We start from the raw sequence: 18,968 nt of genomic DNA on the forward strand, positions 1-18,968 counted from the left end.
AAGGGAGATGCCAAGGAATCATAACCTGCTTGTGTATCACCTATGGGAACTGTATCCCTGTGTAGAAGTTGCTAAGGTAACTGTGTCAGCGATCACCAATTACAGTCATGTCCCCAGCATGAATTAATTAATATTTGCAAGCTATAGTTAAATTACAAAAATCTCGAAGTAGTTCTGTTTTACATAGGAACCACCTTATAAATCAGTGGAGACACTGATGTTTATTAACGGCAATCGGCAGATATGTCGTCCCACAGCGAACTAAGTTCAAAAGGGTCTAAACCTATTATGCCATCTGCTAGAAAATAAAAAGTAAAAAATGGCTTATATACTTACAAAATACATGTAAACTTTTTTTTTTCAACATTAAGCTAAATCCACTAATAGAGGGGGTCGGTCTCAAGGAAAGACAAGACGACAACGATCAGATCACTGCCACATTTATACTTCACTGCTGAATTGTGGATGGAAACCCTTTGTAGAAAACTTACACAAAGAGCTCACCAGTAGTGCATCAGGCCCTCCTATACACACTTCCTCATTCACCTCTGCCTTGCATGAAATCTCTCACTTACTGGATGCTAACCCCCTTCCCTTGCAATCCCTCCCTTTCAGTATCTATCGGCCCTCGTTACTCTCCTCCTTTCTCAGAGCACTCCTGTATTATACATTTTTCACCACCCTCTCATCCTCCTTTCGTTTCACATGACTGAACCATCTCAAAACATTCCGACAATCCCTTTTTTACACTTCAACGTAGCTCCACATTTCTTATCATTTCAAATATGCGTATGCCATATATGCAGTGTAAGAACTTCCTTATCACTGACTCCATTATTCACTTCCATGTAGGAGAGCTGGCTCAGTAATCCCTTCATAATTGTTTCGATTAAGTTACAAGTAAAACTTAAAGGTTCTTCGTATCTTATGCATATAACCTGCCGCCTTCCTTGCTTCATCCGTTCAGTGATTCAACTCTTCCCTCAAGTGACCTTACGAAATATTTACCCCAAAATACCGAAGTGATTCTGCTGCTTCCATTTTTCTACCGTCCATATTTGGCATATTAACATTTATTGCTCCATATTCCCGGTTTCCATTTACCATGATAACCTTAATTTTGCTCACACTTGCCTTTTCACTGGCCTCCGTGTTTCGCTTCACTATCCAATTTCAAGACTAATGCAAGATGTCAGCCATTTCAGATTCCATTTATAACCCATCTTCGCTCTTTAATGTCTTAGATTTTTATGTAATTAATATGATACTTTTATTCATGATAAAACCCAGTATTTTCAGATACTCAACTAATTAATTTATAGCTTATGTCAATACATTTCTGTACCAACAGGCTGAAATAAAAAAAAATGACGGCGATATACAGCACAGTCAATACCAGTTGCTCATTTCAAGAGATGTCGGAGGCTGCGCTCATCCCTTACTCAGCCACCTACCATTCAGCCAAGGAGAAAGGCCCCTCTTTACCGAAGGCTAAAAAGGATGAGGAAGGAGACTCTTTGCTCTACTTTTTGTACAGAATGAAATTCGGCACCTCCCAGGTTAGTTAACGATTGCATCATTGCAATAAAGACCCAATTCAGGTTTGGAAGTAGAGTGCTTAGTGACACTTGTCTGTTGTGGGATTCTCTGGGTACTTATTAAGCTATTTGAAGGAGCCTTATCGTCAGCCTTTTTTCTCTCTCTCTTTGTATACACACATACACACACACACACACACACACACACACACACACACACACACACACATATATATATATATATATATATATATAAATATATATATTTCTGTGAAGCACGCCCCCATGGGTTCATTTCCATCACGTCTCACATTGAAAGGGGTAAGTCGAATGACGGGAAAAAACCTCAGGAACGTAGTACTTAGGTTCCTACTCCTTTTATGACCTTTGCGTCCGAATTGCTAATGCCCTGGACTCTCCCTCGAAAGACCCAGGTTTGGTCCCGTGGTGAGTCAGAAATTTATTTCTGTGAAGCACGTTCCCATATGTTCATTTATACATACATACATACATACATACATACATATATATATGTGTGTGTGTGTGTGTGTGTGTGTGTGTGTGTGTGTGTGTGTGTGTGTTTGGAAGATTATGGATTCTAAAGTATAAATGCTAATCAAGCAAGCACAAAAACAAATTTATTTTTAACAATAATAATCCTGATACAACGACAGAGAAAAAATCAGCTTTCAAGGCAAACAAAACTTCAGATGAAAAGTTAATTGCCAGTCACTGATATTTGCATGCTTGATTATGGAAATATTGAAGCTTCCAAAAATTTTCGAAATGCATAAAACTTGGGAACAATCAAGTTACACCTGTTATGAAGTCAATAAACACGGCATTTGCTTATAAGTGAGTTTCCACGGCATTTGAGGGTACAGTATGTTCCCTCCTTTAGATTTTGTCTGCCATTTTTTGGTATTTTTGGTAACCTCCTCACCATGTTATCAGAGAATACTCATAGTGTCTGTTTTCCAGAAAAGTGTGCTCAAGAAGGTTGATTAGAGGAGATAAGGCAATTGTGATGACATGTAACAATATACAGTAATATGTTTGCCTTTGCATATGACAGTCATTTTTGTACATGTCAAAGACTGCTAAACATTATTAGTCATCCAAAATCTCACTGTTATACAAAAATTATTGTTATGCAACAAGGGGTGGAACAGGAAATAGAATTTTATATAGACAGTGAGTTGATTCTTCTACTTAGGTTTTTTTCTCCCAATGTCAGAGAGAATATTTACAATAATATCAGAGGTCACTGTTTACAATTATGCTTACTTTGTGGTGTGGGGGAGTGGCCCACCTAGGCTATACGAACCATTGTTAGTCGTATTCCAGGATAGTAAAGTTAGAGGGCCTCTAAAGTGTGATGTGCATCAAAGAACAATAAATGATCGTCAAAAAAGTGTCTAGGGAAGATATCTGGAGACCAAAGGTCTGAGGAATTCATAGAAGGAATTCTTACTCATAAGAGTATCGTCAGAAATATTGCGTGTACCACAATATTTCGAGACAAAACCTACCATTGATTATTTATGTTTAGCAAATTCTCTTACGAAACGTTGGAAATGATGCAAAATTATTATGAGATTAAAGTATAACGTCCTTCATAGAGGAAAGTTGAAAGTAAAAAAGTTACTCACTTCATCAATAAAGAAAATCGTAACCAGTTAAGGAAACTGCTGTAAGTCATAGAAAATGTGTTATGAGAGAAAGTTTTGGGCGGATACTACAATGAACTTAAGATATGCCACTTGCATCGTAGAGTATAGTGTATTATGTTAATTCTCATATATCTAGCCTTATTTCAGTTTTTAGAAACACCGTCAGTTAATTTTTCTTTTGATTATCTGCCAAAGGTCAATATGTGGGTTATGTACGCGCTCACTTTTTTTTTTTAATAAATGTTCTCGACAGTATGCCGGAGTTACAATAATCGAAAATATTATTAAAGAGAAGAAGAAAACAAGCCATTGCAGCAGAATAAACAACGGAATTCTGAGAATGTATTTGAGAAGGTGGAATGAAACAAAGAGGATATTTGGATGGTTAGCGAAGAACACGAATTAAAACAATTATAGATGAAAATAAAAGTGTGACTAAGTGGAACTGAGGTCAAGTTAAAAAATAAAACACTCAGATGAAAAGACTCAAGAAGAACTGAGTTGAAAATGACACCGACGAGAAGTAGCGACACCAGCACTGGCGACGCTGGTCATTGATCCGAGAAATAAAAGGAGGGAGAAAAATAATAGACCGAATCGAGAGTCTTTTGTCCGTGTAATATAGAGAAATAACAGCCGTCAGTGCACTGCACTGAGTGCACTGTAGGCGTTACTTAAGGTTTTTTGTAACGTCCCTTCGGCCCCAAGCTGCAACACCTTTCATTGCTTTCCCTGTACCTCCGTTCATATTCCACCCTCTCCTAAAAATTGTTTCATAGTGCAACTGCGAAGTTTTCTTCCTGTTACACATTTCAAACCTTTTTACTGTCAGTTTCCGTTTCAGGGCTGAATGACCTCTAAAGAGAAATAGACCACCGTCTTCCATGACGTGTCCAGTCAGAGCAGCCATACAAACGCCAGATATATTGTTTTTCTAATAATTTAAGAATACAGATACTAAAATATGATCAGTGAAAAATCTAGGGCTTTAAGAGGTGGGAAAATGTTAAAGTTATTTGATTAAATATTGTAATGTTTTTAATATATTTGTTATGAATATATAATTATGGCGATGAAATGTGTTGTTACTGTTTAAATATTCATGTTTGATTGAGATACACGCCATAGATTTTTTTTCTGAACATTATTTCTTTGTTAACTTAAAACCATGTTATATTTGTGGCACCAATTAATTAATTGAAGTTTATAGTGTTATCCGCACTGCAACAGTGTTTTATAAGTTCGCAGATAAAGGGAATGAATTTAATGTATCATTAACCATTTTTTTTATAATTTAGATAAAAATATTTTTCTAATAGTTCCTTACTTTTCAGTTGTATGTTTATGCTTTGGCGTGGCTTGCCGTCATGATCTGCGCACCAGTCTACGTTGATTCAAATTTTCTTATAAGAAGAGTCAGTCATAGGTAAGTACAGACAGACCATTTTCCTTGCAAAACTAGTCTCTTTTCTGTGGCTCTAAAGTGTAGAGGTATGAGATTATAATATATATATATATATATATATATATATATATATATATATATATATATATTATATATATATATATATATATATATATATATATATAATATATTATATATATATATAATATATTATATATATATATATATATATATATATATATATATTATATATATATATATATATATATTATATATATATATATATATATATATATATATATATATTTATAAATATTCTGCTGTTCGCCCTCTGTGCAGTTTATTGTAGGGAAAAAATGCACGAACAACGACAGGGAAACGTCTTTGTCCAAGCAGGGTAGGCCAGGCATTTCAAATATAACGATCATAGCAAGACTAGGTAGCATTAGGGACCTAAACCCACAGGAAAAGTTTCCACAAGTAACCTCTACTGAAGGTGGTCTTAAGCTACTTTTTCCCTGTACTATGTTCGGCGAATGTTGTGACCAAAATTTCAGACTCCGAGGGCATAAGATGCCGGCCAGCCACCCTGTTTGTCCTGAAAACAGGCAGAGAGAAATCAGCGTGCGTGCGAGAGGCACGCGTTTCGTAGTACTCTTCCTCTGACTGTGTGTCCTTGCTATTAGTGAACTGGGAAGACTGCTATTATCAAGACTTCCGATCGTCTGTTGTATGCGCAAACAACTTGTCGTCCACGGTAGGTTTGATTTTTTTTGCAAAGCTTCGCCGATTTGCTAGTATCTCTTTCCTTTGTTTCCCTCTTCACCACCATCTGGATATACCAAGTACCCAAATTACTTTTATGAAGTCTAGATTAAGAATAATTTATATTACTTAGCAGCATTCCACTATCCCGTGAAGTAACTAGGAATTAGGGAAGGTTAAACAAGTCATTTACAGCATTTATGCAGCCTTGTGTCTCGATCCCATTGTTCGGAAGAGCCCGTTGTGTTAAAAACATTACTGAAGCGAAGAGAAAATTGACTTCGTCCGAAATTGGGCGATTGTTCAAGTAATTCCTTAGCTAACTGCATATTCTTTGTGTCGAGTTTCCTCTTGACTGGTGACTTTATTCAATTAATAATCATCCGTCTTTGATGTTAACTTGTAGCTTCAATTGACATGTTACGTGTGTCCTTGGCAGTCAGGGCCTTATAAATTACGTTAATCAAGTAATAAATCATCAGCCAAGCCCCCATACGTATCAATATATGTACTCAATATGTATGACTGTGAATCCAGTGGCGGGAGGAACTGCCTCAGAAATGGCGGTTTAATAGGCTTAATCCTAATTGGTGGAATGTACGGAATCTTTGCGGAAATGTGAATGCACCTGTATGCTTCCTTGCTTTTCCTAATTCGTGATGTATACCCCATATAAAAATGGGAAAAAGCACGTTAAAACGAAGAAGTCATCGATTTTATTGCAAAGTCACTTACCAAAACTACACAAGGTAGAAAGTTAAGCTAGAGTATGCCATTTAAATACAAAGCGTTTGCCCAAACAGGCATTGTGTGCATGTGTGATGCGTATGATGATATAGTCAAGGTCGTTAGTTTGATCCTGGATTGTTCCATTGGTCTGTTTTCTGTCGTTTACACTGTAGATCACATCTAGTCAAGGACAAAGTTTGTGCAGCACGTGAGCTTTCTCATCATAATGACTCCTTTGGGTCTAGAAGTTTAGTTTTTTCTCTCTCTCTCTCTCTCAGATGGGATTTGGAAAGCTGAACATCGTTATTGTAAGGACAGACTGTTTAGGAGTGTTGTGGAGTTCCTGTAAAGTGACCATCAAAATTTGACTTTGTTATAAGATTCATTATCTTCACAATCTATTTAGCCATTTCATTTGGTAAACTGAGCATCACAGTTGGTCAAGATTTACTTTGGTATACCATACCCAGCAAAATGTCCTTTCAACTTTTCTGTTATTGAAGATGTAATATGGGAAAAAAATCTGTAGAGGCTACGTAATGTCTCCCTTTTACAGCTGACCCAGCAACAGTGGGCCTTCAAAGGTCGTTAACTGCCATTGTTAAGACGTTAACTTTGGCCAAGGTCTGTCATGACAGTGAACAAAAAAAAGTGACAATATTCTCTCGAAATCAGCATAAAAATGGATACAACAGAAATCAGAAAGAGTACTTTGATACTAGTGTGAACCGAAAGATGTTGCAGCTGTTTTCTAGGAGGCCTAGTTATGAAATTCAGTTTGTGGGCCTAAGATGGCTTCAGAGTACTAGGCCTATTTGGAGAAATTTTATATTATATTTTTGTCTTTCTCTTTGTAATTGTCTTTATTTTGTTTATGTTTATTGTCCCTCTTTGCCTTCATTTATGTCTGCGCTGTTTACCATTTTCTGCGGTTCATCTATTTTCCCCTGCAACACCCTCTTCCTTCTACTCTATCAGACTCACTCTCCCTCTTTCTTCTCGTCTCTTGACGCTGATTTTATCTTGCCCCGGTTTGACCTCCGAAATGTCTTTTATTCAAGAATCCATTCTTCACTGTTCCTGTTTTCATTCTCCCAACTTACTGTTGTTTCTGCCGCATCGTCATTAATTGCTTCTCATGGTAATCTCCTTCCTTTGTAATACTCGATTATCTTCTCTTCCTTGCTTATAATTTTCTATTTGTTTCCTGTTGATTCTGCACCCTTTTTAATCTTTTGTCTTAGGCACCCTTTAACCCTACGTTATCATCCACTCTTTCTTTTCTTAAATTTCTCCTTCATTCTGTCTCCTTATTCTGTTATTCTTGCACAACTTTAGATTATTTTACTCTTTTATCCTGGATTCTCAGCTTCCCTTTACTTGTGTGACGTTATCCACTTATCAGTGTTTTTGTGTATTTTTTTCCAGTTTGTCTCCGTTTATTTCTAGATCTTCAAATATTACCCAGCGTATTTTTATTCTTCCTCGCGGCTCGCTTTTACTTACATGCGTGTCATCCTCTCAATCCAGTTCTTATATTTTCTTGTTTTGCCTCCTTCTCCCCCACCCCCCGCCCCAGTCATTCACCATTTCATATTCTCAGCGTTAATTATTTGATATATCTCTCTTTTACACTATTATCACCTACTGACTGTAGTTAATTTTGCTTTCTCTGCTTCATGGTGCTTTTACAATGTCAGCTGTTGTTTGAAACGGCCAATTTTCTGTCGAAATAACTCATTTTCTTTGCAATCCACCTTTCGCCGTTCATGAAGTTCTTCCTCTAGCTTCCCATAGCCCTAAGGTGTCATCCATTGGAAGCCTCCTTTTTGACCTTCTTCAGAGAAGTCATGATTTTGGCTCGCTCTGTCTGTCCGTCTGTCAAGTTAAGGATGAGTCACACTGTACAGTTCGTTTACGTTTCGTCTTCATACGGCTTTCGTTCGTAAATTATTATTACATAGAAACCAATGGAGCTGTTCACACTATACGGTTCGGTCTTCGTTCGTCTTTCGTATGGCTTTCGTTCGTACGGCTCTGATACGTTTAATTAGGAAGAAATCTCCTACGTACGAAACGTATACGTACGAAATGTATACGGATCCTCACCGCTCGGTGTGAACAGAGATAGGTATCAGTTTCGGTCACGTTGCGTTTGTGGGTAATTAAGCAATAATGAGTGACGAGAGGTTGACAGAGTTGGTCAGAGGGTATGAGGAGGAGCTATATGATATGAGTAACAGAAGATACAGTGACAATCAGACGAAGGAATGAATATGGAGAGTTATTGGTGACGAATTGAAAAAACCAGGTAAGATATTCAACTGTATTTCACTTCATCTTGATATAATTTTTCATTATCCTTTTCATTTACATTCATCCTTATCTCTACACTATGTTTTCTTCCAAGGAAGAGAACCAGGAGTACCATTAAAGACATCTTTAAATTTCTCTCTTACAAGGAATGCACCATGAGGGGCATTTCCTCCCTGTCTAGCTATTTCTTCTAAAGAGCCTTCATTGTTGGAGACAGTTATGTTGGTAACATCAACAGTATTGTCACGCAAGTAGTTGTGCAAAAGGCAAGTTGCAAATATAACATTAGCAGCATTATCAGGTAACAAATTCATTGTCCTTTGATATATTCTAAAACCTCTGACTCAGTATCCAAAGCGTTCTCAACAACCTCCTTGCACGTGAAAGCCGATAATTAAAATGCCTTTTTCTTATCGTCAATATTGCTCTGTGAGCCGGGATAAGGTCTCAGCAGATTAGTTTTCAGAGGAAAGCTTCGTTCCAACAAGGACGAAAGGCAGTGCAAGATGAGTTCGGCAGCTGTGTTGGGGAGGGTATGTTGAGAATGCCTTTTCTAACTGCTCACCGAGCTTTGAATGAGAAAAAACGGCCAATCTCTCCTGGGGTGAAATATTCTCCTGAAGGTTAGTATTGATCTTGATGAAGTCCTCTTCTAACTGCTGAAGCAAATAATTGGATTGAGATATTGACATTCTGAGGTACTGGTGAAACTTCACTTCATCGTCTTGCAATTCTTTATAGAGAGTCCAGTATTCTCCCTCTGACTTCCTCTTCATTTGGCACTTATGCACCCAAACTCTTTTTCCTATTGAGGACTCTTTCCTTCTCATCTAAAAGTAAAGCAATGGCAGCGAGCTGCTTTAGATAAAATTTTGGCGCCATATCGAGCTAACAGCTGTATGCAGACTGAACGTATCCGAAACGTACAGTGAACACAGTGACATTTTGCTGGAACGTAAACGAAACGTATCCGTACGAAAACGAACCGTACAGTGTGAATCGGCCCTTAGCAGGATTATACTTAGACCTATTTAGGAAGTGGTGATTTTATCCTTGGGGAAATTAAGCCACAAATAACACAATAATATAGATTTCGCTCTGTTTTGGAAATGAATTACAACTGAAGGGAAACATAAATAATAAGGAAATCTACCCTGACCGGGATCAGAGACTTTGACTCTCTGGGTTGGCACGCGGGTGACAGTGACTTTGTGCAGTCTTCCATTAAGAGAGATACGAAGTGATTTTAGAATTCACGGTATTTATTTCCAGTGAATTCCTGTTCTGCAGTAAACACTGATATGAACCTATCTTCGCCATATATAAATATAATATATATATAATTATAATCACTTTTGTACATGATTCATTTATCACACATTACCACAGGTGAAAAATAAGAGACGGAGTGTAGGTCCTGACCGGTTTCGACTTTGTTCCCAAGCCACTGACGAAGGAATGATATTTGACTTCTAATACTTTGTGCCAGTCCTTCGTCAGCGGCTTGGAAATAAAGTCGAAACCGGTCAGGATCTACACCCCGTCTCTTATTTTCCATCTGTGGTAATGTGTGGTATATATATGTATATATATATGTATATATTTATTTATACAGTACATACACATACATATACAGTATAATATGTATTTTAATATATATTTGTATATATACAGTATATAAGAGAGTATATATATATATATATATATATATATATATATATATATATATATATCCCTGACCCTCCTTTGATAAGAAAGCAAAACGTTGCTGAGTATTGTACTATTAAGAGAACGGTCAAGTGATTCGAGATCTTGGACAAGAGAGACCCGTCTTAAAAAAAAAAAAAAAGGTGAGTGGACATTGATAATAGAGAAGAATTGAACGAACTTTGACTAACAGGATAGGAGCCTGGAGGGGAGGGGAGGTAAAGGTCAGGTCAAAATATGTCGCTCTCAGGTTATTAATTTATTAAGTTTTATATGAGAAAATATTTTGCTTTATGTTTCCGGAAGAGGTAGTATCGCAAACTGCCGTAGTTTATGAAAGTACGCATGATATATATATATATATATATATATATATATATATATATATATATATATATATATATATATGTATGTATATATTTATATAAAAGCGATATCTGTAAACAGATCTGTATTACTATCAGTGGCGATCGCTTTATCCGGTTTATTATTATTATTATTATTATTATTATTATTATTCAGAAGACGAAACATATAGACATACATATATGTACTGTATATATGTATGTATTGTAATCTGTATAAGATATGCATTCTTAATAGCCAACGCGTCCAGGATAAACTAAAACAATTAAGTGCAATACGGTCAGTATTCGTAAAAGACATTTTTGTTCTTGAGCTCAGAAGGTTAGAATTGAATCCTGTATTTTCCTATCGTAAATCAAAATGTCAAATTTTTCAACAGAGAACCCTAAATAACTGTAACTGCATGTCAGATGAATGCAAATGTTCGAGAAATGAAATTCAAATCTCAAGAGCTTCAGTTTCATAGTTCAGCTTTCCGTCGCAAACTACTGTACTTACTTCCTTGACCTAATTCCTAGACTTAATTCCTATACTTAATCCCTAGACCTAATTCCTAGACCCAATTCGTAGACAATTCCTAGACTTAATTCCTAGACTTAATTCCCAGACTTAATTCTCATAAAAGTCTGCTATGTATTTAACATCTTTCGTCTCGTACGATGTGTTTGGTTTAGTAAATGCAGAATGGTGTCACAGTAGGTACAGATCAAGGTTCAAGAACAATGACAAAAAAAAGCAATAAATTCCGCGAGATAATGTGTGGTACATTGAAAAAGCAAGGGAACATCAACACACACTCAAACTATTATATATCATATCTCGTGGAATTTATTGCCTGTCTTTTTTCTTTTTTTTCACAGTCCTTGAACCTTGATCTATATCTGTGACACCATGCTGCATTTACTAAAAGTTAAGTATACCATAGTTTAACCAGACCACTGAGCTGATTAACAGCTCTCCTAGGGTTGGCCTGATGGATTAGATTTATTTTACGTGGCTAAGAACCAATTAGTTACCTAGCAACGGGACCTACAGCTTATTGTGGAATCCGATCCACATTATAACGAGAAATGAATTTCTATCACCAGAAATAAATTCCTCTAATTCTTCATTAGCCGGCCGGAGAATCGAACGCGGGCCCAGCAGAGTGCTAGCCGAGAACGATACCAGCCCGTCCAATGAGGAACTGCATTTACTAAAGCAAACATATAATGTATATATATATATTATATATACATATATATGTTATGCGATGCAGTATTTCTTTGTATTGCGTTGCACCACATATGAATGACTCTCTTTCTGTTGACTTTCATTTGATAGTAACGCAGGGGACTCGGTAAGTTAGGTTGAAATTGTCTATTAATATTTTTCAAATTTTCAGGAGGGGGTAAGTATTCACCGGGCACGGTTTTTTCATAAGTTTTATTACACTAAACTAATTCACACGGCCAGCCACACTGGACTTAGAAATTTCTTGATGTTAAGAGAGGAGCGAGTGACACAATCCTACCCAATTTGGTTTTCAAGTAACTCTGGCTAAAAATTGATCAGAATGAACTCTGGACCTATGTTGAATAAAACTCCGCCTCCTTGAGGACGTCTACTTTACTCTTAATGGTTCAATCTTAACTCCCACTTTTTTTGCAAGGACAAATCAGGTCAATTTTGCTGACCTTTTCACTTCTTAGTCTATCCTCTAACTCCTCCTTCCTTTCCCACATCTTGGAGGTTTGTTATGGTTAGTCTTCAATTTACTTGGTCCCATGACTCATCATTTTAAACTATCAACATCGTGTCTCTCTCTCTCTCTCTTTCATAATCCCGATCAGTGAATCTCATACTTATTCACTGCATAACATATATATATATATATATATATATATATATATATATATATATATATATATATATATATAATTTACTCTAAACGCACGCTCTTTCTTATCTAGTTTTTCTCCTAAGTCATCTAAAACGTATCAAAGCTGTTGGGACCTCTGATGACAGCTTTAGAATACGATCTAGACGATGTTTAAAAATCCTTGACGGTATCAAAAAGAAAGCAACTAAAAAATACGATCTAAATTATCATTAATCATTTTCGTTGCATATGTATATATATGCAACCTGCATATATATATATATATATATATATATATATATATATATATATATATATATATATATATATATATATATATGCAGGTTCTACAAGGAGGAGAAAATGAAAAACTAAGTACCGAGTACATTTTCGTGTAATTGCTGCGCGTTTTCAAGGTACAGTGAACAAAGTAAGAGAATTTTTGTACGTAAGAAAACTTTACAGAAGAAAAACAAGAAAATCACTTAAAAGCTGAATAGCAATTAGGATAAGTAACAGCAAAACAATCTTACAAATCCAGTCTTGCTACAAACAAGCTAAGTCGCCAACACCTCAAAACATAAGATTGGTAAGTTAAACATGACCACACTTAGAAATATATATATATATATATATATATATATATATATATATATATATATATATATATATATATATATATATATATATATATATATATATATATATATATATATGCATGCATGCATGAAATTCCTATTGAAGTCAGTGGCATATCTGCAGAGACTGTTTTTGCTTTTAGACTGAATCAGTCTGTACTTCTTTTTCTCTCCAGGCAAGCTTCTCAGGAATAAGGAAAAATTATTCGAGTTTCTTTCCAATCATGTATTGTAGTGGACGGACCGTCTCCTCGCCTACAGGAGACGCTTTGAGGACTGAATTACAAATTGACATATTCAGTTTTTATGACTACATGTGGACTTAGCAGCTGCGCCTAAACTTTGAAACATGACGTCATGGGGTGCTGAATTTCTAGGACATGCCCTATGCTGTGACGTGCAACAAAGGGCGTGGGCAAGGGCGCGATTCCCGTCTCTGGCCCATAGTTTTCGTTCGATCCGCCGTCGGTAGTCGTGATCAGGGGTGTTTGTCGCTCGTTTCTACTTTCGGATTCTCACAGATGTCTTGTGGTTTCCTCGGAGAAGGGAGGATGAAATCCGTGTTCCCTTGTATGTGTAAAGTAGGCCGTTGTCGATTTATACTCTTTGCAGTCTGTGGAACCAGGCTTCTCCATGCACGACCTCTGTGCTTTCTAATAATTGTTCCAGGGTCGGTTTACAATCATGATCGTCTACGTAATGTTGGACTATTGCCCCTTTGTTGTGGTTGCTTTGCCATCGCCTGCGTAGAGTGGTAGTGGTGCAACCTAAATTGCTAAGGCTCGACATGTCCCTTCGGTACGTTTAAATTTGTAACTACGTTTGCAACAGCCACATCTTTCCATGAGGGAGATGCTAATCTCCGCCACAAGGTGCTAATCTCCATTACAAGGGGCGCGGTAGACACTTAAGGAAATACCCTCGTTTGGGTACGTAGGTGTTGTACCGCTGGTAATTTCCCATTCTTCTACCAACTATATTAATAATCAGCGCTCCATCTTTTGATATCCATTTACCCTCATAATAGATTATTCTTGCTCACATTTACTCTCAAGTTTTTTCGTCTTGCAAATACTTTCAAACTTTTATATTAGTTTCTACATTATCTTCGCTATCCCTGAGGTGCAGTCAGCGGCACGACTGCACCTCAAATAATGTCTTTTCTTTCAGTAAAACTTTTGTTTTCGTATCCCACTCCCTCTTCTTAACCTCAGTGCCGACAGGTTCTCGCTGCCTAAGTGGGCCCTTAGCATTACATACTCCTCACATACTCCTCCTACTCCATGTCTTTAATCCTAGACTAACATTTCATCAGTTTCTCTTTATATGTTCCCACTTCTTTCTTAGCCTGTTCACTTGTCTTAATTACATTTACATTCGCTTTTTCTTCCTCTCTAAGTAAAAGTTATGTACAGTATACACACACACACACACACACACACACACACACACATATATATATATATATATATATATATATATATATATATATATATATATATATATATATATATATATATATTGTGTGTGTTTGCATCAGCATTATAATAAGACTGCCTTATATAAACATCTCACGTAAACTCCACAAAACCATAAATGCCTCCACTCAATAAGATTATAGCATATTTTAGATACGCACTTCAGTGTTCTTATTTACGATTTTAAAAACCCAGCTGAATTTAGAAACTTCCCTAAATAGCTTGAGTAGGGCAAGTGCACTTTCCCGAGGCTGCGAGACTCCAGCAAATGTCCTACATCCAAGGGAACTTTTAAAAAGGCAAAGGAAAGTTTTTCACCTTGGCATGATTATTACTGAAAACCCCATGGTAAAAGCGGGCACAATAATTTCCTGCTCTTTCTGGTATTTGCCAAACTTCGTCTTGGTTGGATAACAGAGTCCTGAGGTCTACATTAGATGCCTGTAATGGAATAAGTCAGCGTAGTCTCAACCAACCACCAAGCTCACTCTCCCACGAAATATTCCAAGCCTCCATTATTTTCCCATTGACATTTACCGGGGCTTAGGTTTATTCCACATAAAAAAGCGGCTAATTTTAAATAACCTGCTTTTAGAAAGTGTCTGCGTTGCGTTGATGCTCTCTCCCAGGGTTACAGCAGACTTGAAGTAGAACCACTCTTCCTAGATTGCCATCTGATTCACAATCATAAAAAAAATCAACGAAAATCTCGTGGTAAAAACAATTATTAAAATAAGTGAAGTGGATTGTGTTCTCATGCTGCGTATGAAAGGGAATTCATATTCTGGAATCTGCATCCAGTTTTACAGTAACTGGGAACTTCTGTTCGCACCATTGTAAAAAAACGAGTATGAGGAAAAACGGGAGTTTGTAGATGTAAGAATTAGGTTTAATGATGGCAACATATGTCACCTCAACAGAACGAACTAAACATGTCTGCCGATAAATAGATATTGTGCGAAGTATTCTAGAAAGGAGGTTTCATCAGTGATTTTACTGGATATATAAAATCACTGCTTCATTCATTATGTTGCATTAACGTTAGGTAAATATATTTTAGCAAAATCTACGGGAAGTTAACAATGGAGCATAAAATACATTTCACTTTATGAATGAATATATGTTTTGAGTGGTTTTAAGATTAGTGCGTCACTTTTAAAGAAAAGAATTCTCATGACGGGACCAGTTGATTCTGCCAGAACACAGCATGGGTGACAAACTAGCAATTGACGTTGAAAACCACCGCGCGTATGACCCCTGCTGTACATTTTCCTTAGGGTATATCAGCACCACTTAGAGAGCATTGGTTGTATGCCATTACTAGCCAAAATAAAAAGCCAGATGCTATGGATAGAAGTTGAGGTTAATAGACATAATACGATAGCATATGGCAACGGCATAGAAGGTGTCAAGGTCTCTCTCTAGCCCTTGGGAAGTGTGGAACTGCAGCGAAACTGTTGCGTTGAGAAAGCGAAAGCGTATGTCCAGATAGTGAACAAACCACGCTAGGGTGGGGAAGGGAGTGTACCTGCGACAGGTACGCGTTGTCAGTTAGCCAGTTTTATTTTTTTAAAGGATGTCTCTCAAGAATAATAGTGAAGAACTAACAATAAGTGCATGCAAAAAGCCAGTGAAAGGATAACTCCTCCTCTCGTACTAGCAATATTTTTTTTTTAATCAGTCACAATCGGTTTGTTTTTAAACAGTAGAAAAAGTTTACTGAACTATAGCAAAGGACATGCGAAATCGCATGAAATACCGTAAAGGAAGTGAAAGTATTAATACCAAAGATAATAAAAGCGACAACGGAAGTCGAAACGATCCAGAAGAAAATTAAATGAAGATGAGTGTCCAACCATTCTCTTCATTTTTCCACCTCTCTTGAAATTAGACTGAACAAAAGCCGCCGGCCCGCTGAAATCCAGCCTGAGAGGCTGAGACCGTCAGCCACAGTTTGTTGGACAATGTTGGAAGCAACCCAAGGAACCCCAACTCTCCTCCATCATTTCACCAACTCTCCCCCAACACTCAACTCACTTCACCTGTTGCTCGAGCGCTGGTTGGTTTGTGTTTTCCGCCCACTGTGCTCCTGCTGTTTGTTTGTGTGTTTGTGCATTTTGTAATTAAATTTTGAGATTAAATTATGGGAAAGATTTATGTGCTTTTTACCTGAAAATAATCTAAGTGATTATTTTGGTTACTGCGTGGAATTATCCAAGACAAGTGTTGTGTACTTTCAGTGTAAGAAATACGATAAAAAGTGGCAACATTTAGTGTCTATAATTTCTTTTGTGAATGAACGAATGACGTGGATTAAACAAATGTCTTTTAGTAAAGTATGTGTTTGCAGCTACATGTGTAAATTAGGTTCGATGCATGTGTGGCCTAAAAGTAAGACAGTCCAAAGTGACCTAGACCCATAATCGAATGCGCACTTATAATTTCTTACTTTACCGTATGGCCGTTCTGATCATGGTATATGTTTCTATAATCACGCTGTTTATTCATAGGCGCAGTCTGTCATTCATTAACAATCTCCTTCCAATTAATGCCCATCGTGTAGAGACCGGTGTCCTTGCACTGAGCCTACCAGTACTATCGGGGAAAACCCCTCCCGCCTTTTGAATGTTCTTCCTAGAGTCACTTCTGACAACTGGATGCCCTTCAGTTTAGAGATTCGCACTTCCACCTTGAACACGAGCTGAAGTCATATATTAATCACTATTAGTTTTATATTTTATACATTGTGCTCGGAACGTTATCTGCTAACCAAAATACTGTGAATATAGCATCTCTAATGCAGTAGAATTTTCTCATTGTACTAAAAATTAACCTTCGTATACCAAATAATTCTTAATTTTTAATTTGCTGAAGTACCGCATCAACCATATTTTTAATGCAATATCCCCATAAGTAATTCATCAAAGAGTTTTTGGGTCCAACGCGTCATTTTCATCATTGCTGTAAATATTTAAGTCAGGTTCGCTTGATCAGTCTCTACTAAAACCTATTGTAAATGAAAGAAGGACAGAGGGAATGAATACTTGATGTTAGCTCCCATCAAATGCACCAGTAGTATATGGTCTATCCCAACGACCCAGGACCTTGAACTTCAGCACACGTGACTTGATTTGAACTTGCCTGACTGTCTTTCTTACCAACTCGAGCTATACTGTAATTTTGTAATTGTTGTTTGGTTACCGAAATAATACGCGTTCTATATATATTATATATATATATATATATATATATATATATATATATATATTATATATATATATATATATATATATATATATATATATATATATATATATAGGCAGATAGTGAAACTAGGGGCCCTTCACGAACTGCCTAAAATTTTGGGCAGATAGCAAAAACCACTTAGGGACATTTGATCCCCAGGGGCTAGTACTAAACACGGCGAAACAGTGTTAGTACTAGGCCTGGGAAGGTTAAATGTCCTAAGTCATTCTATCTGCCTGAATTTCAGGCTATTCTGAAATGCCTGGTTTCGCTATCTGCCTTTAACATATATATGCTAAAAGAGCATAGAGCTGACCTAAATTTAAGCCAGTAAGTAAACTTGTTATTAGTTTAGAACGGTGCTATTAATCCATCCCAGATTAAGCTTGAACATATTCATACTGGACAGCAGTAATTAGTCTTTCAATCCATGTTTTTACGTTATGCTCAAAAAATATTTTTAACGAACACCGAAACTGAATTGAGAATTAATACATTCAGGTCATTCTCTCATGGTTCAGAGTATGTGAAGTAATTAAAAGTACGATTATATATATATATATATATATATATATATATATATATATATATATATATATATATAATGCATATATATATTTATTTATTTACATGTAGTATATATATATATATATATATATATATATATATATATATATATATATATATATATTTAAGCAAAAATACTAAAAATCATATATACAGGGTGTGACACGAGTTTATGTGAATATTTTGGGAAATGAAAAGAAAAAGTCATTCTGAGCAGAAAATGTTCTATATATATATATATATATATATATATATATATATATATATATATATATATATATATATATATATATATATATATTTAATGATAACAGTGATTTTAAAAATTCACCTCACCGACAAACGAAGCCTTAAAATGCATATGTATATAGAACATTTTCTGCTCAGAATGACTTTTTCTTTCATTTCCCAAAATATTCACATAAACTCGTGTCACACCCTGTATATATGATTTTTAGTATTTTTGCTTAAATACATTAATGTATGGTAAATTAGTATTATATAGCGGTAGTAACAGTGTAAAAGCCCCAGTAGACCGCCCACTATTATGGCCTAGTTCCTTCTTAGTGTCCACGTAAGACTAAGTAAAAAAAGTCTCACGGCGTAGGCCTGCTATTTTTGATGCGTGCCTGTTAGTTGACACACACACACACACACACACACACACACACATATATAT

General features: G+C 36.3%; 1 protein-coding gene across 9 annotated transcripts in view; it reads left to right on the plus strand.

The window, feature by feature from the left end:
• Nucleotides 1-18,968, plus strand: part of LOC136847835 (organic cation transporter protein-like) — an 89,556-nt gene that overhangs the window by 15,494 nt on the left and 55,094 nt on the right. For 3 of the 9 annotated variants that reach the window (XM_067119782.1, XM_067119783.1, XM_067119781.1), the window contains exons 2-3: nucleotides 1,352-1,559; nucleotides 4,546-4,637. In XM_067119782.1, coding sequence (XP_066975883.1) covers nucleotides 1,368-1,559; nucleotides 4,546-4,637 — 284 coding nt within the window. In that variant the 5' untranslated portion in view covers nucleotides 1,352-1,367. Of the gene's footprint in view, nucleotides 1-1,351; nucleotides 1,560-4,545; nucleotides 4,638-15,942; nucleotides 16,014-16,404; nucleotides 16,579-18,968 lie in introns of those variants that run through there. The other 6 variants (XM_067119789.1, XM_067119786.1, XM_067119785.1 and 3 more) reach the window with 6 other exon arrangements.

The sequence above is a fragment of the Macrobrachium rosenbergii genome, chromosome 17, assembly GCF_040412425.1.
Source record: "Macrobrachium rosenbergii isolate ZJJX-2024 chromosome 17, ASM4041242v1, whole genome shotgun sequence".
Classification (NCBI taxonomy): domain Eukaryota; kingdom Metazoa; phylum Arthropoda; class Malacostraca; order Decapoda; family Palaemonidae; genus Macrobrachium; species Macrobrachium rosenbergii.